This window comes from Protobothrops mucrosquamatus, unplaced genomic scaffold, assembly GCF_001527695.2.
Source record: "Protobothrops mucrosquamatus isolate PMUCROS unplaced genomic scaffold, P.Mucros_1.0 scaffold49, whole genome shotgun sequence".
Lineage (NCBI taxonomy): Eukaryota > Metazoa > Chordata > Lepidosauria > Squamata > Viperidae > Protobothrops > Protobothrops mucrosquamatus.
Window position 1 is genome coordinate 818,336 of NW_015386431.1, and position 24,260 is coordinate 842,595.

At 36.9% G+C, this 24,260-nt stretch overlaps 1 protein-coding gene across 1 annotated transcript in view; it reads right to left on the minus strand.

Annotated features, from left to right (window-relative positions):
* LGR5 (leucine rich repeat containing G protein-coupled receptor 5) overlaps positions 1 to 24,260 on the minus strand; it is a 75,653-nt gene that overhangs the window by 29,585 nt on the left and 21,808 nt on the right. Inside the window, exons 2-4 of the mRNA XM_015811782.1 lie at positions 21,525 to 21,596; positions 12,671 to 12,742; positions 11,286 to 11,357 (exon numbers count right to left, since the gene is read on the minus strand). Coding sequence (XP_015667268.1) covers positions 11,286 to 11,357; positions 12,671 to 12,742; positions 21,525 to 21,596 — 216 coding nt within the window. The remainder of the gene's footprint in view (positions 1 to 11,285; positions 11,358 to 12,670; positions 12,743 to 21,524; positions 21,597 to 24,260) is intronic.

The window sequence follows — 24,260 nt, forward strand, 5'->3', positions numbered from 1 at the left end:
ACAATCTGTTCTGAAACTTAAAGTTGAACCCTGAAAGGAACCGTTTTTGAGGCAATTAGCTTCTATCTATACAAGAAATTATTTATTGAGAGGTCCTTGGTTATCACTTATTTATGATTTTTTATTATCTTTTTATACTACTACTAACAGGAAGGCTTTAATGCTATTTTTGATTGACTTTGGACAATTAATTCATAGAAGAATCAGGAAAGTAATTTCCCATCAAGATCCTCTACAGCACGGGTATCAAACTCGATCGCGTCATGTGATGTATTGTGATGGTTTTTGCCCTTGCTGAGGTAGGCGTGGCCTGTGCGTGATGCATCCGGCCCATGGGCCGCCAGTTTGACACCCCTGCTCTACAGGAATAGGGGCATAACTAGAATCCCACAATAACAACCATGACCAAGCTTATGATTTCAGTAATATTTGTAGAGCAAGTCTAAGACAATTTTCTTTTTTGGTGCTTTTAAGCCAGTTTTGACATTTTACAACAACCTGGACAAGTCCCTGCAGTTGTCTCAGCAAGATTTCAGAAGTGGTTTCCCATTGCCTGCTTCTTAGAGATGAGAGTGTGTGACTGGCCCAAGGTTACTCAGCTGTATTTGTTGCGAAGGCAGGACCAGAACAATCTTCCAGTTTTAGCCTGATGCCTTAACGCTATATCAAACCGGTTCCTGTTCTAAGAACATTTACGCAAAAGCTCCCCTGTATTCAAATGTGCTCACTCTCCTAAATTAGACAATATTATCTGAATTAGGAACTTACTTCAGAATTCCTTACACATGACATGAAGTATTTATAGATTTTAAGTTGTTTGTCTACAAATCTAAAAAGTCATGAAAAAGTTTAGATCTGTATACAATTGTTTTAAATTTTCATGATGTTCATCTTTTAAATTTAAAAAACCAGTATATGACAAATATATACTGTACTTCAATAAAAATTGAATAAAGTTAATGTTTTGTTCAAATCCAGCAGAATACCAAGCTAAGAAGTTATAGTAGAATGTATTATAGAATACATAACTTAATTAAAGAGTTTATAAAGTACTCTTAAAATCTACTGGCACAAATGTTTTCTATCTGATCTTTTATTTTATTCTTAAGAGCCATTGTTCTATTTGTAGATAGTAAAATATTTAATTAGTGATTGTGCTTCCTATCATAATGTAAATAAAGCATGCCAATCTCTAACGCATGCAACGGAACCTTAAGTTTTCTTTCAGTTATTTTAGCTCAGTTGATCAAAGTTTTGGCACTTTCAAAACTAAATCCATTAACTCATGAACAATACATTATATGCAATTTATAATACATGGCTAACATGCAGATAGTTTAAAAGCTGTGTTATGCTCCAAAGACAAGCAACTCAAGAATCCAAAAATATTTTATTTTGTTCTATTACATGAAATTGTTCATGAAGTCACTTAAAATGCCCATATCATTCAAGAAAAAGTCATGCAATTTAAGGAATGTAATCCAGCATAATATTAATAACATACTGTGCATGTTTTGACCATATATTCTATAGCTTACTAAAATATATCCCTGAACAGTTAGTACAAGGTCAGTATTTTAATTCTAGATATGAATGTCGTACCTAAGTTTAAAATACTGATATAATGTACTACAGCAGGGTGTCAAACTGCCGGCCCATGGGCTGAACGCATCATCCGGAAGCTGCGCCCACCCCATTGCCAGCAATGGCAAAACCATCCCGATATGTTGCACGATGTCACGTGACGTCACGAGTTTGACATGTCTGTACTACAGCATTGCAATGCTTGTATGGGCCACAATCATGAAAGTGAGACACTATAAAACAGTGAATAATATGTAATAATGATAGCATGTGATCTCAAAAGAGGAGATGTTCTTAGCTGATATCTAAGACTTTTGTATTGTCCAAAATATTGTAGTATACAGATAGTCCTCAATGACAGGCCTCTTAATGATAGTTCAAAGTTATGACCAACACTCAAAAACTACATACTACTCTATTTCAAAGTTATGTCAGTTTTAGTAGCCTTGTGATCATTCACCCTTACAGCAGACCATAGGGGGGGGGATGCTGCAGTGCTTTCCTGCCTCTTCTCTCCCTCCCACCCTGACGGACTACAGTGCTTGGGCCTGTTCTCCATGCCTCCTGGAAGCAGCTGTCATTTTCAGGGCACCAACCATTCCTTGTGCACATGGTGACTGCTGTCAGAGCTTTATGTGCCAATCAGCCAGTCGCTGACCGGCTGACCATTGGAAAGCTGCAAACCACTCCTGCCTCTGGCTAGGTTTTGGGAAGCTGTGCCCTGGCATAAAACGTGGTAGCTTCAGGATAAGCTTCCCAAAACCTTTCTCTTACTTAATCTCCCCTCCCTCCCCCAGAAAGCCACAAAACAAAATTTTAAAAAGCTGCAAGAGACAGACTTGTTGCTCTTCCCCTCTCCCCCACCCCAATTAGTTGCTAAAACTAAATTCTTCACTTTTGCTCTCCGATCTCTATCCCTTCTAAAACTTTGACTTCAAACTGAAGAGTAGAAGGAAATAAGATATTTCTGCAGCTTTTCCTTTGAACTGGGAAAAAAAAACTTCATCTCCAAAAATTAGCTGACTGCTGTACTGTAGAAACTTGTGCAACAAAATGGAGGATGCTGGGTCTTTGTAAACATTAGCTGTCTAACTTCCTGTAGAACTCAGTTAGGACTTAAAAGCTAGACTGTAGACTGCCTTCTACAGGCCATTAGATAGACAGCTAAAGCTTGTAAAGGCCCATTTTGTTACGTACGTTTGTACTGTACAGTAGTTTGGAAATGAAGGATTTTTTTCCCCAGTTCAAGGGGAACAGCTGCAGAAAGATTTTCTTTCCTTCTTGCTTCCATTCCTCTACTCGACAACCTGGAGTCAAGATGGCTTTTGGGGGGAGGGAGGAAGGGGTTAAGCAAGTTTTGGGAAGTTCTTCCTGAAGCTATTGTCTGAGTCATTAAATTTTCTATCTATATCTGATAAATATTTCTTCTACTTATGAGTAAAAAGTTTTATGCATTTAACTAGACATAAATAAGCAAAACACATCCTTTCATTTTATAGATGGAAAATTTATTTTAAGTACAATATATTTGAGTTTCTTCTGTTTTGGCTGCAGCAACAGAAAAAAACCAGTTTATTTATTCCCTCATTTGCAAGCAGAGGCAAGATGTGTCATAACCCCACTAAAGTTTACAGCTATCCCTATGGAATCTGGTGGTATGCCCTAAATCAGTGGTTCTCAACCTTTTTAATGCCGCGACCCCCAACCGGTCGTAAGTCGAGGACTAAACCGGTCGTACGTCAAGGACTAAACTGGTCGTAAGTCGAGGACTACCCAACCAGTCGTAAGTCGAGGACTTTCCTTGCCCGGGAGCGCCACGCATGCGTGGTTCCGCCCCCTGCGCCGGCCGAGATGTAACTGGCAAGCGGCAGAGACGGAGCAGGCCGACCACCAGCTGGCCCAGCTCAAGGGAGGTAAGGCACCCGCTGGAAAAGGGAAAAAAATGGCGGACATCCTTGCTTGGCGACCCCCGTGAAATGGTCAATCGACCCCAAATGGGGTCGCGACCCATAGGTTGAGAACCACTGCCCTAAATGCTATGGCAGTGACCATAATACAAAAGTACCATAATAACTATGGCTCTTTTTTGACAGTATGTTAATACAGTCTGAAGAAGGCTTTTAGATGAAGATGGAGCAGAGCTATGCATGCAGAATTTTATTGTTGCAGTACAGCCCGGGCAGAATAAAATAATACTGAAAACAATACTAAACATTAAAATTATTTTTATTTTCATTAAGAAATAACATTAAATATACATTGATATCTTCATGTTCTGCTGAGTTGTAAGATTCCTGTAATGTAGTAATATGACACAAATATGAAATGGAAGTAAGCTGCAGTATCCTCAGTGAGGTTAAAAAAAAAAGTCAAGATGGCAGTTGTGGCAGTATGACAGAAACTACTTTACTCCTTTTGTACATGCATAAATGTTGCACACCAAGACTAAAGGTGCTGTTACAACTGGTATGTTGATTTTTTGACATGTTTCTTTTGTTTATAAGAACACACATTTATTATTGTTGGAAGAAATTACCAAAATTATGGTCTTAAAACACACAAATTACCTCAAAAGCAAAGAAAGTATGCTTGTTGCTTTAGAATATTTTTTTAAGCCATGTTTCATTTCAGTTAAAAGACAATAAGCAGACTAGTAAACATATGATAACCAGTTACAATTCTTTGTAGACTGTGTTGCAGACTGAATGAAAATAAACAGCTTGACAACCATTGCATATACCTCATTAAGCAAAATTCTTCTGAGAGAGCATCAGGCAGCTTGGGCTTTTACATGCAAACTGCCCTTATTTTTACTAGATGCAGAATCTATGCAGCTACCGCCAACAATCTATTAGGACGTGTTACTTGATGACTGCATATTTCCACAAAGATAGCATTACAGCAGTCTGAAGCTGGAAAATTCAAGGTATAAAAACAATTTGTTTCATGCTATACAACAAATTAATTTGGAAGTAAATAGTTTCAGGGAAAAAAACAGATATATTTACGCTGGAAAGAATAATGTTCAATCTGTAGAACAGCAGTAAGATTAGCTAGATATCAGTAAATTCATTTATCACTAAATTAGAAAAACTAGCTAACAATATTCATATCAAATTAATACCAATTATGAAGCTTGTCATTTCTTAAATATTTTTTTATTTTGTAAACTGATCTAATTGCTTTTTATACAGCTGCTTTTTTCCATAGTTTCAAAGTTGAAAATTAAAAAAGAGGAAAAAAGTTAGAATTACTTTTTAAATAGAAAACCAAGACTAGAAGCAGACTATGGAAAAAAAATTACAGAATAAGAAATAGAATCTCAACAGACCTTTTTCAGACTCATTTACAACAAAATAAATTGTTCTAATTCTTTTTGTTGAAGAGGTGCATTTTCCCACTATCTTCTTTCAAATGGATAGTAGCTATTTTGCACATGAATATATTACTTTGTCTACAGCCTGACCACTCTCATTCTCTTTTTATTTTAATTCTGTCACCAAACACCAGTGCTTAATTAGGGTCCCCAACTCCTCTGTTTTCTTACTTACTTACTTATTTCCCTTTCCTACCTTTTGGAGAGATATTTAAACCAAGAATAAAGGACAGTGAGATAGTTATTTAGAAATGGAATTGAAGTTTTATGTATCTCTGCCTCAATAAAGGACCCATTGTTTATATGAGCTGTAATGTATTGAGGTGAATTACTTGGAAATGTTGAAAAAACAGTCATGAAACTCTGTCAGTTAAGAGCCAGACTTTCTGTCTACATGCTAATTACTTGTGTTAAAAGTGGGAACTAATACTTGAATCCTATTGGCCGCCACTTGGTTGCTGAGTGTATAAATAGGGGTGGAGCGGCAGTTATTCAGGCTTCTGTTTAAACCTTAAATAAAGAGTTGTTTGTTCACCTGCTGCCTCGTCGATGCCTCACCGAGCACCAAACTTAACAGTGGCGATGAAGGTGGTATGTGGTGCCAAATTCGAAGAGCTGAGTCACTAAGGGGGTAAGCCAAGAAGACGATGCCTTGGTTTGGGCCGCGTCCCCCCCATTCCTGCCAATATGAAAATGCTGGAGGAAGAGCGCTCCCAAGGAACTGTTCCAGGGAGATTAAAAGAAGCCTTGGCAGCACAAGGCATTGCAAGGCAGAAAACAACGAAAACAACTCACCATGGCCAAACTTGGGAAACTCTCAGAATTCGACATCACACATCCAGAGAGGTGGAGCTCGTACATCGCGAGAGTCGAGAACTACTTAAGAGTCAACCAAGTTCGTGAAGATGGCTTGAAGGCCGAAACGCTGTTGTGCGTTTGTGGCCAGGCGACGTTCAAGATTGCCGAAAACTTAATAGCTCCGGTGCTGCTTGAATCTGTTGCTTATTCTGAACTTAAGAAAATGCTCAAAGGACATTTTGAGCTGAAGCTGTCGGTCATCGCCTGGAGGCACGCCTTCGAATGAAGAGACCAACGACCGGGCGAATCGGCTGCCGAATTCATAGATGCCCTTTGTCAAGCGGCCCGACCCTGCGAGTTCAAAGATCTTGAAGAGAGGCTGTGAGACCGCTTAGTGTGTGGGTTAAGAAGCAGGGATCTCCAACAGAAATTGTTTGCTAAAGAGACTATTTCATTTCAAGATGCCCTAAAAGAGATCACAGCCGAAGAAGCCTCTGGGGGGGGGGGCTGCCAAGGCCTTACGGCTCTCCAGGAGCACTCCCTGCGTAGAGGCTGTCCACCAGGAGGGTGCTGAGAGGGTCGAAGACTCCGAATCCGATCAAGAGATCGATTGGTTACAGCAGCCACCAGAAAGAAGGCCACAACGTCCGGTTGACAAGGCAGTTCCCTTCTCTTGATGTGCGGGGTATGGAGGCCGACACAAATGCGTGGACTGCAGGTTCTGCACAGCAACGTGCCGGGCGTGTGGCAAACAAGGCCACATTGCCACAGTCTGTCAGGGTCATTGGAGAGAGAGTCCACCAGAAGAGTTTCCCTGGAAAGGTACCAGGGCCCCGGGGCAACACAGGGTGGGCTATTGGGCCACTAGGAGGAGCATACTTAGAACAGGTGCCCTTTGCCCCCTTAAGGAAAAACTGCGGCTCAAAGTCAAGTTGCAGGGGGTTCCATGCAACATGGAACTAGATACGGGGTCCGCATTATCCATAATTTCCCAGGGGACTTTCAAACACATTTGTAGTCGCAACGGCAAAAGAGTTAAGCTCAAGCCGTCGAACCTCGTCTTAACAGATTTCCAAAACTCCCGAATAACAGTCAAGGGGGAAGCTACACTCAGGGTGCAATTCAAGGGATTTGAGGCCCCCATGGAAGTTGTAGTACTTGAGGGCAACCGCACAAGCCTAATTGGGCTTGATTGGTTTGATGCATTGGGAATCAATGTAACTTTAATAAACAGCACCCAAGCAGTGGACTTAGCAGCAGTTTGCCGGGAGTTTGCTGATGTTTTTAGCCCTCACTTAGGGAAATTTAAAGGTCCTCCCATAGCTCTTTGGCTTGATCCTGTCATAACTCCAATAAGGATCAAGCCGCGTAGAGTGCCTTTTGCCCTCAAGCAGAAGATCGACGCAGAGCTGGACAAGCTGGTGCAGCAAGGCATCCTGCAGTCAGTTGATAGCAGTCAATGGGAAAACCCCATAGTTACGCCACTTAAGGCCAATGGAGAAGTGAGAATATGTGCAGATTACAAGTGCACTATCAATAGAGCACTCCAACAACACGCATATCCGGTGCCTGTAGTCAGCCACATTTTGGCGTCACTACAGGGAGGTTGCATCTTTGCCAAGTTAGATTTGGCTCAAGCCTATCAGCAACTGCCGGTGGATGATGCCACGGCGGAAGCTCAAACCATAGTTACTCACAGGGGAGATTTCAAGGTTAAGCGCCTACAATTCGGGGTCAGTGTTGCCCCAGGCCTCTTCCAGGGAGCGTTAGAGTGCACACTCAAGGGTATTCCAGGCGTGTGCCCATATGTCGATGATATCCTCATAGCTGGGGAATCAGTCGAAAAATTGGCAGAATGGCTCAAGGCCGTCCTTCAGCGCTTCCGCGAAGCGGGGCTGAAGCTGAAGCAGGAGAAATGTAAGATTGGGGTAGCTTCAACTGAGTTCCTCGGTTTCCGTATAGATGCCCAAGGCATTCATCCTGCTGAATCCAAGCTCAAAGCAATTCAGCAGGCCCCCAGTCCAAAATCAAAGGGGGAGCTCCAAGCGTTTCTAGGACTGCTCAATTTTTATCATGCCTTCCTACCTCACAAGGCCACAGTGGCAGAGCCGTTACACCGGCTCTTGGACAAACACGAAGTGGAAGTGGAGCAGCGTCCACAATAAGTGCTTCTCAGCAGTCAAATCACTGCTGTCTTCAAACTCCGTTTTGATGCATTTTAACGAAAAGCTGCCTGTCTGCATCGCTTGTGATGCGTCACCATATGGGGTTGGGGCTGTGTTGAGTCATTTAATGGCTGATGGAAGGCTTCTGTTTAAACCTTCAATAAAGAGTTGTTTGTTCACCTGCTACCTCATTGATGCCTCACCGAGCACCAAACTTAACATGAGCTATAGTCCATTTTTTTCTAGTGGCAAATGTTAGACTTTGAAGTTTCTGTCATAAATAATCAGAATTTCCACTTCATAATTAATAGAATTAAGTACTTTTAAATTAAGTACTTTTATCTTGCCCAATCTTTTCAGATTCAGATAGTATCTTCCTTTAAAAATTAAATTGGATAATAAATGCTTGACATCACACATAAATGTTCATAACTGTGATTTTTAGCCATCCACAGGTTATTTTAAATGTAAAAGTGTTATTTTTAAACTCAGAAACAAAATATTAAAATACTAAAATAATTACACATACTATTCTCAATTTGATGATTTAAAACTATAAAAGCAGGAGTTTTCCAGAAAATAACCTGCTGAGCACCGGGGTGATCTTTTTCTCCTGCCAACAAACAGCTGACTTTACTGCCAAAGCCAGTCCTTTGGCAGCAGATTCCCCAGATTCGAATGGGAGCAACTAGGATTGACCTAAGATGATCCTCAGATAATCGTGTACTTGCCAGGGAAGAGAAATCTAGATGATTGCAATTCTTGGTATGAGCAGTTGGAGGACTGAGTCTCTGTCTTTTCCTGTCACTTTTTTTTTATGTGCACCTCAGTTTTAAACATCAGCTTTTAAACATCAGCTTTTGAACTTTTTTTTTTTTTGCTTTTGACTTACATCTTTAATTCATTGTCTGGTTGAATGCTGATTTATTTTATACCCCTTTGCTGGACATAAAATGTATTTTTTTTCTTTTTTCTTACTGCTTTGCTTTGGAATTATGAAACACTTTTGCTTTTGCTGCATAGATACCAATGGTGCAAAAACTTTCTCCTTGGTAATGAAAGTGATTTGATTTGATTTACATTTGAGTCAGATTTATACTGCAAGGATTTTGTATTTTACTAGCTTTTAAAAGAATTTTGCCATTTTATTTTTCTGGTCTTTTTTCTTTTTCTTTCTAAAGAGATTGGAATTTTTCCTTTCTTTTCTATTTACTCCCCATCATGGTAAATATTATTTTAATTTTTACTGTGGTCATTTTGTTATGGAACATCTACTTTTGTCCTTGAGAGGAATTGCCTATGTTTTGTTGTGAAAGTCAGGCTATAAAAGAAATTTGGATTATATTAAAAATGAAAATAATAAATTAAGGATATTTAACATTATACATTACATACTCTTTACAATGCCCACAAAAAGAGACATAAAAGAAAAGCTAGAGCCAGATCAATTTAATGTGAAAGCCTCCTTCAAAAAAAATGCTTTTCAAATTATAAGCGCTGAATGAAAATTTTGATAAAAGTTTTGATGATTTAAGAACAGTTATAAATCAACCTAAGGATGACATTCAGATACAAGTAACAGCAGCTAAATCAGACTTGCAATTGGGTGGATTGGAAGTCAATTTGTTGCTGATAGTATTGAAGGAGAAGGAGATTTGTTTGAGAACTTCAGGCTTGTTGGAGAACGCTGAAAGGGGCATGAATTTAAAAACTTAGAGATGGCAGCATGGATGAGTGATGAGCAGGACTTTATTAAGAAAACTGATGGAGATTGTGGAATAGATTTATTATATTCAGTCAGAAGACAACTGTTAAGAGATGTGGTTCAACTTGTACGAAAACCTTCTGGAAACAAGTGCTGCAGAGATATTCACAACAGAGATCTATGACTTTGAGAAATTAGATGCAATTGTTTGGAAAAATCCCAGTTATAATTTTAAAGAAAAGTTTTATTAATCGAAGATATTTGATCCTGGACAGATCAGAGATAATGACTGCAATAGTTTATGGTAGATTAGAAGCCATTGTGGACTTTCTCTGGGTGAAATACAATAGTAGATTGTTAATAGAGGGCTTTGAAGTTTTGTTTTGTGGTTGGGTTTTAATTTTTTTTTTTTCAATAGGTAGATGGTAGGTCAAATTAGCTGGGCAAATAGAACTGTAGAAGTTAATAGATTGTAGAGCTGTTTTGCAAGGGGGGAAATTATTATTGTTGAAATATATTTATTGGTGTTCAACTTGGGCACTTTATGTGTATGTCTTTTTACGCATATTTTTTCTCTTGTTTTGTTTTTGTTTCCCTTTTTCTATTGAAGTTTGTATTTTAACTTTGTAAATAAAAATAAAATTTATTAAAAGTGTACATGTATAGGCATCTATAGTGGCAACAGGGGGGCACACTACACACACACACACAGAGTAGTGGTCATTATATTTAAATGAAAGGATTTACCATATTGAAAAATTATATCTGTAGCAGGTCAAAATATTGAGGAAAATAAATTCTTATTTATTTATTTATTTATTTTACATTATTTAAGTAATAAGCATAGTTCTGGGAGAAAAATATACCCCTTATAGTTCAGATGAAATTTATATTTTTACAACTTCAGATGAAATTTTATTTACTGAGTTGAATTATTAGCGCTCTAGCTCCAATGTTATAGTTTTGTAATTTCTTGAGTCTGCAACTGCAACTGTAAGACTTACAGTAGGTTCTCAAAGAAGAAATCCAATAATACCTCCAACTTTCTATCCCACCCAGTCTTCCTTGTGGTAGAAATGCCATGATTAGGGAAGTCAAAGAAGAGATATAACAGGATTCTTCTGCAACTGGTGTCTAAACAATTCTCCTACCCTGCCCCATACCTCTCCAGCTCTCTGATCTTTCCTAGATTCAGATGATATTTAAATGAAAGGAATGGTCTCTTTCTAGGTATTGCATTGGAACACAACACCCACATGTATAAAGTGAGGCAGCTGAATAAAGTTATGGAGTCAGTGTGGTTCCGTAAACTGAAGTACCAAAGCTCTGTCAGTGATAACTCTATTGCTGGACTAAACATAGAACAGATACCTTTCCTTTTGTTGTAATGAGAGGGAACAAAATCAAAGCTAAACAAAAAGCCAGGAAGAAGGTAGAGCATCACAAATATTTCTTTGTGTTTATATATTTCCTGCTATTGTAGACAGAAAATAGTCAGAACTGCAAGGATCCAAATGTAATTTTCTGCCACCCAAGCACTCTTCAAATATGTCAGCACAAATGGAAGCTCCAGTTCTGAAGATAGCTTGAATAATATTATATTTTGGGATTAATTCAAAAAAATACAAGCTGGCATAACAAATATGTGTATACTTACAGAGACCGGAGAGAGTGTAGGTTCTGAAGTGCTTCAGAAGGAACTTGTCTTAACAGGTTGTTCTGAAGCATTCTACATTAGCACATAAAATAGGAGAACAAAAAAAGAGTTAATTTTGCTGTCTTATGTTAATTGGAACTACAAATATAAATTACATTAATCTTTCCACAGAAAGATCTTGTTAATTACTGCTATCCAAAACCTGAATTTTAGGTACAATAACTGTTTTTTTGATATTACATAAGTGTCAATGTTGTGTAAACTTTATTCAAGAATTAGAATATTAGAAACCTAGGTTTTACGTTTCCACTGTCATAAAACAATTTAAAAAATTGCATCTGCTTTATCCTTCAGTTTAACTTATCCTACAAAGCTGTAAGAGTTTAATTAGGTACCTTTCCATTAGCTCGCTATGCTGGGTGTACAACAAGACTGTAATTACTCAACTGGTTTCTCAGTGTAGTATTTACCTAGGCTAGAAGGCTGATGGTCAGACGAAGTGATCCATAAAAATATTATCTTGCTGACCAGGAAAACTTGAGGTAGGCTATAATGGCATTTTGCCCAGCTAGAAAACAGAACCTAGTTTTTTTTAATCAAATTTTTATTTTACTCAAAATATTAAAATAAACAATCCAAAAGAAAAAAATTAAAAACTAGACAAAAACATTGCACCTTTATTGTTATCCACCCAAAAAATTGAATATTGGTCCCTTAAAAGATCTGCCCTGATAGATTTGTGAGATAGATCTGAATGCTGCATTTGATATACCATTTACCAAGTATCAAATTCATTATATAATGCAATTTATGGGATAATCTTCAGTAATGCAAGATGCTTGTAATTGTTAGGTCTGCATGATTTTTCTTCCCCTATTGTGTTAGTTTAGGTTCATATATAAACTAAATTATGACAATCCTAGGAAAGTGAAAAACATATTCTATAGCTTTAAGCAAAAATAATTTTTCTAGATTGATTGCATCTATAAAGAGAAAAAAGATACATCTAAATATTAATAGTTACTATGTTTATAGTAATTAATGTGTTCATTTTCTATTTTCCTCAGCAAAAATGAAACTAGAAATAAAAATGTTTTCATCAGTAGAATTATCAATAGAATTTTCTTTGGGAACTAAAACATATCCTTTGTTAGAAGTTAAAGAAGCATTTATATAAAATCAGATTTTCTCTAACATTGTGCAAAGTTGCTAATGTCATGAGTAAATTGGTTTTGGAAAATTCTTTAAGAAAGTGAAGACATCTTTTATTATAAAAAATTATATCAAAATAAATATTTTAGCTTTAAATACAATGTGCTTTAATTAGCACAAATTCCCAAATTTTAAAACATAGCCTGTATAAAACAATACTATAATTTACTTACAATATTTTAAGTCTAAATTGTCCAGCAAATGCTCCTCTGGGGATATATGTCAAGCTATTTCCTGCCAAACGCCTACAGGGTTAAAAGATAAAAAATAAACAGATTTCATCTCATGTGGAATTAATTTGAATGTTAAAATGTTCAAGACAGCAGTGTTGGAACTACCAGAGAGCCAGAAGTAGTTGTTTAAGAGCTCTGTTTTGTCATAATTAATGTTCTGTGCAAAACATCCTGTAACTATACAGTCCATTTACAAGCAGCTGGGCAAATGTAGTTTGCCTCAATAAATCTAGTTTATGTTACGTGTGTAATTGTTCAATCTGTTCTGCTTCAGTAGCAAATAATTCAGCATTCTAGGCTGTGGATTGTCCACTAGATGTATATCATTATGATAACTTTATAGTTTTTCCACAAGACAGGAACACAGTCACAGGAAGCACTTTTTCTGAAGTAGAAACTTCACCAGCTTTGAATTTACATAAGCAAATGAGCTGCAATCAATATATAAACATCTCCTATCTAATAGGCAGAAAGAGATAAAATTAAATAATAATCTGATTTTAAAACCTCACAATCAGCTCTTGTGTTGTCTTTTTTATGTAAACAACATTGCTTTGGATTTGGATTGCCATTCATCTTACAGCTGTTCCTTCATAATTCCCTAGTTGTTTCCTTTGCTAGAAAATAGAACTCTGGTTTGCAACCTGCACCCTTGGCCTTTCTTGTTATTTTCAAATGCCTATTCCTACAGTTGATGTAACATTAATCTAGTTATTTCATTGGCTTATCTATGTCAAAAGGAGAGCTTTTATATTCTTCATGTCTACTCTTCAGAGCTTTATGCACCCAGCAACAACATTTTGGATGCATTGGAATTTATGCTAGAATGTTTCCAAATTTCTTGGAATAAACTTGATCTCTACCTAGCCCTTGAATGGTTAAGTATGATTTCACAATCCAGAGGTTGCCATAGTTGTTATAAGAATAATGGCAAGAGTCTCTAACCTGAAGAGTTTTGAGATGCATTCATTTAAAGACCACATTATCAGGAGCGATGGGACAGGATCCCAGCATTTATTAATTAATTTTCCATAGCTGTCAAAAATATGTATTTTACATAATTTTCAAATATTATGAGAAACATAATGGTTGACTTTCATTCAAGTTAAAATGCATTTTGATTGGGCTCACAAGTTTCATTAAAGCCATAATTAGCTTTAAATATGCTTTGTTGATTAAGTTATAAATGGCTGGGTTCTTAACAATCCAAAAAGTCATAAGCAATTCTTTTGAAAACAATGAATTATGCAAAACCAAATCACACTGAACTACATCTTTAAATTTCTCTATTGATTATTCAGTACCATATTATACACACATAATTTTTCTTTATTAGATTTATATCCATTTTTTTTGTTTCACAGCTCAATACAGATTACATGGAGATCTCCCTTCATTTGGTTCCAACCTCTTTGTGATATACTGAGATTTTATACTGAACATCCATGCTTTAATTTTTATGTCCCTATGCAACCTTGAATGGATTATTTACAATATAGTCCTATTTATTTGTTGAATTCATTATTATATAGCAAGTATTCAGAATGACTGTTACATTCTCTTGAATAAAATTTTATTAACTTTTTAATGTTTTAAACAATGTCATAGTGCCCTTATTTGCATTATCAAGTCTGACTTATATTTAGAATGTGCTATTGCCTGCTTGGCTTGGGTCAGACATGTCTTATAAATATGAGTGCACTTTAACATATAATCAAATATTCTGTACTATATACATTCTTTGTAAACCAGAACAGAAATACTACAGAGAAATACACAGTATTTTGAGAATGTATTAACAAAATCTGGTATCTGCATTAAAACCACAGTTATATATAAAAATAGACTCACATCATATGCTGCATATTAATTTAATCATGTTTAAATGAGAATAATTGTTTTTAATTCATGGTAAAGTCTCCCAAGGTCAAAACTGAACTAGCACCTGTTTGATCAAATGACATTAATTAATTTTAAAAGCTGAGCTCCTTTTTTCTCCCCTATCTTTGCACTGCATCAAAAGAAAGCTTGCCTTTTTGCACTGCTGGAGTTTATAGTAATTCATTCTTCTGTTGCTGGGAATTCTTACCTGTCCAGGCTATTGAGATCAAGCAAGCCATTCATTTTAAAGCAGTCACTGAAAACACTATAGCAGCCTGGAGCTTTTTATCTGCATTAATCTTTGTCAAAAAGAAGGGAGAAACAGATAGAATGCTTCTCATTTTCACCTCTGCTCTTTTACTCTGAGCTGCTGTGCACCAAACAGGACTTACAAAGATCTGCAAAACTCCCAAACAGCCTGGATCAATCCAAGATATATTTTCATGTTGAATTCCTGGAATCTGTCTGCATAGTTTAGAGGTTTTTTTTTCTTCTCCCACACTCTGGCCAAGCAGAATATCATGGTTACAGATATGGGACAGCACTTGCAATTACGACCATGTTATATGTTATAATTACAGACTGAGATACCTTTAAATGCAATATATGGAAGATGGCAAGCCAGCTGGAACCAGACTTTTTTCCACAATGATACATTTCTTCCATTTCAAAGTGGCAGTTTATGAAATCACAATTAAATAAAAAGAGTAATATTTATTTTTTTAATTTTCAGTTTTTATAAACCAGCATTTTTCTTTATTTGAAAATTGTAATCGTCTATTTTACTTAACCTAGTACTTCGCTACAAAATGTTATATAATATAAAGTTTTTTCTCAGTGATGGTCAAATAAATGTTAAAAAGAACACAAGTTCTTCATCCCCCCCTTTTTTTAATGGCATGAAACTTAGTTATATCAACTAAATTTTAAGGAACATTTGTCACTTACTCTGCACAATGGTTGTTATCTGAAACCAGCTGCCAAATAATTCTTTTGGAAAAGGGGAGGAAAGAAAGAACAAATCTCTTCTCAAGTGAATTTATCTTTGTATTATTCTAATAGCACTTGTTGTAGTTACTGAATAATAGCAGTACACAAAAAACTGTTTGGAGATTTGCCCATTCTGCTTTTCTTTGAGATGGTAATTTTTCAGCCTTAGAAAAGAAATCAGATATGTTTCTCTCAACAGTGCCATGACTAGCTCCAATAACATTGCTGGCTTCCTCCTTCAGAACTGTAGAAACAATTGTGCTTGCAAGTTCTACAGTACATGGTATTCACATGCAGTTATAGGAGTGACTGGCAAGACTTTGTAGAATAATAGAATATACTAGGCTGAGATCCCTAAGGTTGCAACAAATGGCCAGGTTTCATATAGGAATGTTCCTAAGGGTTCATAGAAGACAGTGAAGGTGTTGATGTATTTTAAAGATAAAAATGGGATTATAATGGGATTGTGTGCCTATCTAATACCAGCTGCTCAAGCCTCCATTTGCAGAAAGATCCAAAACAAAGCACTTAAAATGAGGGAAGATAATTCTAATAGCACTGTGGGAAGTCAGCCCCCCAGAGAAGGAAATATTAAAAGGGCAGAAAAATATATTTCCTCCAAGGATCTTAAAGAGGCAGGAAAGCATGCCCAGTTTTTCTTAATAGCTCCAGGTCTCCCTTCCCCAAGCAGAAACCAGCTCTATAGAGATGCAGATGTAAATCCAGGGAGCTAGGAGATTAAGAAGACAAAGACATAAAATCTACATACCCCATCCAAACTCTAAGAATCATCAGCCCCAGGGAAGCAGGATATGACTTTTGGACATAATAAGGTTGACCCATCACCATCAGAATACCAGAAAGGCACATTCAGACTCAGGTCAAAGTTCATGGCACAGGAACAACTCCAAACAAAAGGCTCCAGAGAGTATAAAAACCCACTTCCTACATGTGCTCAGCCCTTTTTTTTTCCACTTCTCTTGATGCCAGAACCATCTTCCTGTCTGGCTTGCCTCTCCAATAAATTACAACCTTCTTCCCAAAGCAGTTGCCATGTTTATTCCCAGCTTGGATGAACCAGGATGAAGACTTTCCTTCCAACAATATGGCACCCCAGATGGGACTTCAAGCTATCCTCTCCAATGGACTGAGACTAGTAAGCCGCATCTTGCCAGAAGCAGGCCCCTTGGGTCTGTGGATGGGTTTCCCAGGCCCTGCCCATGTGGAGCCAAGGTAGTAAAGGGAGTTTTGAGTTTGAGTTCAAGGGCTGCTTTGGAAAGAAGGTGAAGGTGAGTACCTCTAAATTTTAACTTTAAAGCCCAGAGGAGTGAGGGAAATGTGTGTATGTCTGTGTGTGTAAGTGAGAAGACCCTTTCCCCCCCAATCACACTTGGATTTTGCTCCCTCTGGTCTTTCCTAACTGCAGAAATTATCTGTTCAAGGGCAGACCCTGGAAAGCATGGGGGTTTCGCCAGAGCACAGGACCTTTTGTTAGGGAAAAGGGAGAAGGCTGTGTGAAAATGGAATGGAATGAGTGAGAGAATTGGATCTGGGCAACCAGCTGGCAAGGCCCTGTAAGCAAAGCCTAGCTCAGGAAAGTGCCTGGAAAGTGCCTGTAATCCCTGTAAGGCAACAGGGAGGAGTGCCTGTATTCCCTGCATAGGCACTAGGGAGGAGAGGACTAACAAAGAGTCCGGAAACGTTCCCAAAACAAGGAGGTGAGGGTATTCCGTCTGGAACCGGAGTCTTCCTGGACATCTATTTTTTGTCCAAAAACCCGGAGTTCCCAGGGAAGGAGGTGAGGGTACTTCGACAGGGAACCGAAGTCCTCCTGGAGGCTTTATTTTTTCCAAAAATCCCAGAAGTTTTTTTCCCCTTTGTACCTGACTGAGCCAAAATGAGCCCCACATCTGAGAGGGAACATGGGAAGCAGCAGTTCAAAGGTGACAATTAGGACTCCCCTAGGAGGTTTGCTCAAGGCAAAGAGCAAGAGAAATATGTAAGAAATGGGCTTTGCTCAGGGCTTTGCTGCAAAATCAATTTGGCTAAATAAAGGTACTTAAAGGGAAAATAAGAAATAGTGATTCTCTCTCTCTTTCTTTTTCTCTCTCTATGCAACCACGTGGTATGTTTAAGATTTGTGCCTTCCCTAATTTGAGTTACTGAGATTTATGGTGGGAATGACCAGGATGTGTAAAACTAAGACTTCTGTTTCCTTTTCTGATCTCTTGTCTTTGTGTATATGTGTTTGTCAAAGTCTTTGTGTGTGAGGTAAATGTGACTGTTTATTGTTTCTAATCCAAAGATAAAAGAATTTTAAAATTCTGCTAGAAATTCTGCTTAAAATAAGCCACCAAAAAGGAAATACCCTCACTCTGTTTGTCTGGCCAACAAACAGTGAAGAAAAAATGTGTTTGTTTGTTTGTTTGTTTTTTTCTTTTCCCCTTTCTCTCTTTGTACTCTTAAGAACAGCTCAAAGTTACCAGGAGGGAATGTTTTAAGTTCATCTGCTGGAAAAGTTTTACTGTATGTGTTATAAATGGGTTTTATCTGCCTATCCTTTTCCTGAAATATATAACCATTTTTCAATCTCTAAAATAATGTGGTCTATTTTAGAATAAATGTTAAGGATAGATTCTCCTGCCCCTGGAAAATTGCACACCTTGGAGCTTTCAGCATTCTCAAGCTGCCCAGCATTTTTTTTTCAAGTTGCAAGTCCTTAAGTCTTTAACATGTTGCAAATGTTCAAGTTCAAAAGTGAGACCTTTCATTTTGTTGTTCTCTTATCAGAATCCAGCCTTTCTTTTGTCCTCATCTGGGATGTCCTCATTTTGTCTGCCTATCTGTTTCTTTAACAACTGCAGTATTAATGCCTTTTCAAACTCTGCCTGTAAGCTACCCCCCTCATGTACTTCTCCTTTTCTTATCTCTGTTTACCATGCCTTTTGTCTTCTTCTCCTGGGAGAGTCCACCCAGAAAGGGGGGGAGGAGATCTTGCTCTCATCTCTTTCAGCCCTGCATAGATGACCCCCCAACCTTTGGAAGCAGAGCGCACTGACCCAGATGTTGCCTCCATCCATTTGAGCCGTGGAATTGAGTTTTGAATCCAGCCATCCACTAAAAAGCCACCATGCAACCTGAGTGGAACAAATCTTCCCAAGTCCTACCATTCCACCAGATGCATGTGAACGCTGCAAAGGAAGGAAGGAGTCTTGGAGCCATTGGTCCCCACATGAAGCCTCAGAAGAAAATTAGGAAGACTATGGGGGGAGGGTGGAAACTCATTGTAAAGTTTTCTTTCTTGCCCCATTTGTATTGTAATAAGCCAATTGAATGTATTTATGGAGTGATGGCATTTGGGAATAGTTGGCACAGCAAGTCCTGAACATCTTGGATTTCTGTCTGGTGGGAGGGAAAATTTATCCAGAATGTTTATATTGCCTGTTTGTATTAGTAGCTGCACACACACACACACACCATTCATAATCTCTTTCACCTACCTTCAGTGAAGCTCCAGCCCGATTCTTGCCCTGTGTCATTAAAACTTTGTAAGAACAACTTCCAGCAAATTCCAAGGGGGAGGGAACCAGGCCCCCTTAGGCAATTTGCAATTCATATGCCCTCACTGAGGAAGTAGTAGGAAAGAGATCTCCAAACCTAAGCCCTGAATATCTTGCACTGGTGGACTCAGATTGGGAGTCCTAGAGCTCACTATGTGCAATTTAAGAAAATGTAATAGCCTGGCTTGCATACTAGCTAACCTCAATTGGACATTACAAACCTGGATGCACTGAACTAAGAGCTAAGGCAGGAAACAACCCTTGAAAATGGGCAGCCAGTGTACTGAGGCAAACCATGGCTGTGAAGAATTTTGGGAGGAATATGCAAACTTGACTGGAAACTCAAAGTGACATCCAACATTTGAAAATAATTGGCACAGAATATTGGAAACTATAAATTTCTCTTCCACCTAACAAAATTTTTGCCCTGATTTTTAGAACTTTATGGGTTGGAAGCTCCCCTTTTGGAGCCACTGCAGGGATCTTTTTCTGCTTGCCTCTATTAGTGTCTTCTTTTTTTATTTTGGCTTAACAGTTTAAAAGCTTGTCTACCAAGTCTCCCTGATCAGATCAATTTTAATCATATGCCAATAAAAGTGTGTCACCCACAACACTATTATGGCACAGAGGGGAGATTATGGCAAGTCAGCCCCCCCAAGAAGGAAATATTAAAAGGGCAGAAAAATATATTTCCTCCAAGGATCTTAAAGAGGCAGGAAAGCATGCCCAGTTTTTCTTAATAGCTCCAGGTCTCCCTTCCCCAAGCAGAAACCAGCTCTATAGAGATGCAGATGTAAATCCAGGGAGCTAGGAGATTAAGAAGACAAAGACCTAATATTTGGACATAATAAGATTGACCCATCACCATCAGAATACCAGAAAGGCACATTCAGACTCAGGTCAAAGTTCATGCCACAGGAACAACTCCAAACAAAAGGTTCCAGAGGGTTATAAAAGCCCACTTCCTACATGTGCTCAGCCCTTTTTTTCACTTCTCTTGCTGCCAGAACCATCTTCCTGTCTGGCTCTCCTCTCCAATAAACTACAACCTTCTTCCCAAAGCAGTTGCTATGTTTATTCCCAGCTTGGATGAACCAGGATGAAGCACTTTTCTCTTAAGTGAATAAAAATTAATTCTGGCATTTTAAAAGGGAAACGAGAATATGATACATTTTTTCTTATAAACAAGATTATATTTTGAAATTATAGATGTTTTTTATGACTCATCAGTAATTAGGGATCACAGACTATAGAATTGTGAAGAAACATGAGCTCAGGTCCAAACACTTTGGTTATTTATGTATTTATATTTGTTTATTTACAGCTCAAGACCAAGTCACAAAATTTAAAGTACTGTACATAACACCCTTAATGCATACATATCTAATAAAACACACACACATGCACACACACACACATTAAGGGAAGAAACCTTGTAAAATAAAAAATTCATTGAAAACCACCAAACAGTTTATACAAACTAAGGCTATAAATAAAATTTCAGCAATACACACTGGATCTTCATATGGAAGTTTGGCATATTGACCAGCTGTCTCCTAATAGGAACAGTATCTATATGGGCTACAAAGACATTTCTATGTAGGGCATACAGAATTTTACAGAAGTAATAGGTGAATGTCCAAGGGTAGAGAAAAATTTGTAAAAGAGATGAGAAAATTTGGCTCTGTCTGTTGAATTTATCCAGAATACTTGTGATATCATTTTCAAATTTCTAATTTTATGTTTGATTACTGTAACCAAATTTTATGTTTGTTGAGTGTTTTCCAACATTCCATTTGTGATGCAGTGTTTGATTAACTTGGTTTTGAAGCATTTTTTTCATTTAAGTGAGCAAATAACTGAATAGGAAACCTAAGCTACACAGGGTGCTATGATGCACAGTTAGCCTTGAGGGATGCTAAAAGCTAAAGTGTAAGGAAACAGTAATTAAAAGTGATTACAAGATAACTTAGTAGTCTGAAATATGAATGCAAGCGTCCTTGACAGTCAGTGGGTTTTGGTTTTGATTATAACTTTACTTGCCATTTTAATAAACATGAGCCAGCATTTTAATATCCTGCTGCTTAAGTATATCCAAATAGCAATTTGGTTTTTTTAAACAACTGTTAACAAAATTAATTTGTGGAGCTCTGTCTTCACTTAAAAAAGTTGCAGCCTCATGGTAACATTTTACCCAGCATAGATAGGATTGGTAAATGCATTTTAACTAAATGTTCCCTTATGTGTCAAAACTCACAGCTTTTTCATGTCATGTTAACTGATATTCAAAGTAAGTAGTAGAGAAAATCCCAGAAATATATTTAATTTTCAGCTATGCCAGTCAAGGATACAGTGGTACATACAGCTCTTCCAGGAAGCGGAGTTTATGCAGAGAGTTCAAGGACAGTTTAGAGATATTATTCATACTGAGGTCACTGTAAAGGAAAAATAAAAAAGACTGAAATATAACTGCAATGTTTATATGATAAATAATACATCTTAAGGAACATGTAAATAACAATAAATAGAAATATTTCTTGTCCCAGAGCTGATAGTATTCAGTTGTTTATCCTAGATAAACAATGATTTCTCTGGAATATCATGCAAGCAAGTAGCTTAAATGTAATATTTTAAATGTAAAATATAACATGCTAAAGCATTCCTTTTTAATGTTGTTTTTGTTATTATTATAAATATGTGTTATATTATTATAATAGCAGGAATCATGGCAGGAAAAAGAAGACAAAAATAAATTAAAATGCTAGCACAGGTAATTTTTGGAGGGTAAGATATCTTAGATTGATACTACTGCTACATTCATGTTGGAAGCACTTCAAGGTGCTTCCAGATAAAAAGGATTAGTCGGTGATGTCACCGTTACCCAGGGGACGCCCAAGAGATTCCTTTCACGTCCCTGGTAAATTCCCACCAAAGTGGTACCTTTCAATCTACTTGCATTTGCATGCTTTCGAACTGCTAGGTTGGCAGGAGCTGGGACAAATTGACAGAAAGTCATTCCATCATGCAGCTCCTGTTCTCGGGTTTTGAACTGCTGAGTTGTCAACCTCTCAATGGTCTTCTGATTTAGCATTCTAACCAGGTGAGCCACTGCAGCCACCTATTTTAGACTGATTACCATAGAAGACAGATTTTGCATTATATTAAAGTATTTATTATATCTATATTTTAAGATAAAATGAATTTCACCTAAGCAAGCTGTACTGTACCTACATATTTTGCTTTATCTTACTATTCCAATCTGTAAAAATAGTTCTTTGAGATATACCACACTTCCTAGTGGGATTCTGCACAGTACATGTCATAGAAAACTAATAACTTTTTCTAGGTGACTCAGGTTTACTTGTATGTAATATTTTGTTTAATTGGTTTGTTAAGAATTTACTGCTTTTCCTGCTCTATTTTAAGAAACAGTTAAGTAGGTGTTGCCCATTTAGAGCAAGAATCCATGGGCACACAACTAAAGAAGCTTCTTGGATGAAAGGTGAAACTTTTTCAAAGGAAAAAAGCAAAATCCATTTGGCTTTTGGAAAAGCCACCTTTGGGACAACCATGACCTGGATAATTGAGAATCTCCATAGACATGATGGGCACACAATGCTGCAAAATTCGGCCTTGTGCCTTTCATTTTGTTTGAGGAGAAATCTTCTAATGTTTTTTCCCTGATCAGTGCAACTGAGTGATACAATGCAAAATAAAATACTGTTAAAAGTGTTTGTGTGGGTCCGGTTGTGCGTATGTATATGTATATATGTATGTACAATACACATGCATTTTTAACTACAAACCTGAATTCAGATATTACCAGCATTAAAGAATGGATACCATAGCATTCATTGAGGGTCCTAGCCCACCAAAAGACCCAATTGATCCATCATTTTATCTCACCTCTTCTGTTCTTGGTAAAGTAAATGTTAAATTTATTGATACAAATAAACAAAATATCTTCAGCAAGGTTTGTTATTGCAGCCCCTATGTTATTCCTTCCATCACCATCACCATCACTGCATCAACTTAATCATCAGAGCATATCTGGAGCAATTCTTTACAGGAACAATAATTATTTTGTATGCTGATGGAAATTATGGATATGATAAGTGGCTTTGCAGCTTTTTTTTTAAACCTTTTCCCCTTTTTTGATGCTACTGGTTTCATTGAAATAATTTCATTATTTTAGTAAATGAAGAAAGGAAATTCTAGTAGAATTTGGGTTAATTATTTACATAACAATCATTTGTTTGTTTATTATATGACTTATGCCTGTCCCAATTTGGAGGGACTTCAGATGTTTTACAGAAATCAAAACATACTAAAAATAATAAGAATTAACAATAATAAATTACAATGATTACAGTCCTGATATGGCAGCAGTTATGCTCCATTCACTGTTGGTAGTGAGATATTCTGATCAGGAAACAATTTTCTATTCCTTAATTAAATCTTGTCTAGACTGTAGTGTGCTGTCCATAAAAGCATCTGGATTTTCCTTTCATACAAAATGCAACAGCTGGGCTACAGACTGGTTTAGGGTGTCATGATCATATGATACTGAAAGAACTATATGGTTACTGATAATTTTCGAAGCTTATTTCAAGATTCTGATCATTTTTAGAGCCCTTGACTTGTCTATTTGAGGGTGACTTGTCTATCTGCTGTTAACAACATATGTACAAAAGACATTTTGGTTTACAGCCTATTTGTCAAAATGTCAAAAGATAATATTTTAATTTCACACTTGAAAAATCATTTTAATATTTAAATATATATTACCATATTGTTTATCAAATTATTGTTTTTCTAATTCTGTATAGCTTAAAATAAATATATCAGATATTTTAAATATAATATATACTTTTTTTTAAAAAACCACAGGGTTTATGATAGTATCTTTGGGCTGGGAAGGAAATAATCTAAAATGTACTGCTTAACAAGGACTTTCATGTTACAGAAAAACAAAATAGACACCTAAGAAAAAGTTGAATATATAATAATAATAATAATAATAATAATAATAATAATAATAATAATAATAATAATAATAATAATAATAATAATAATAATAATAATAATAATAATAATAA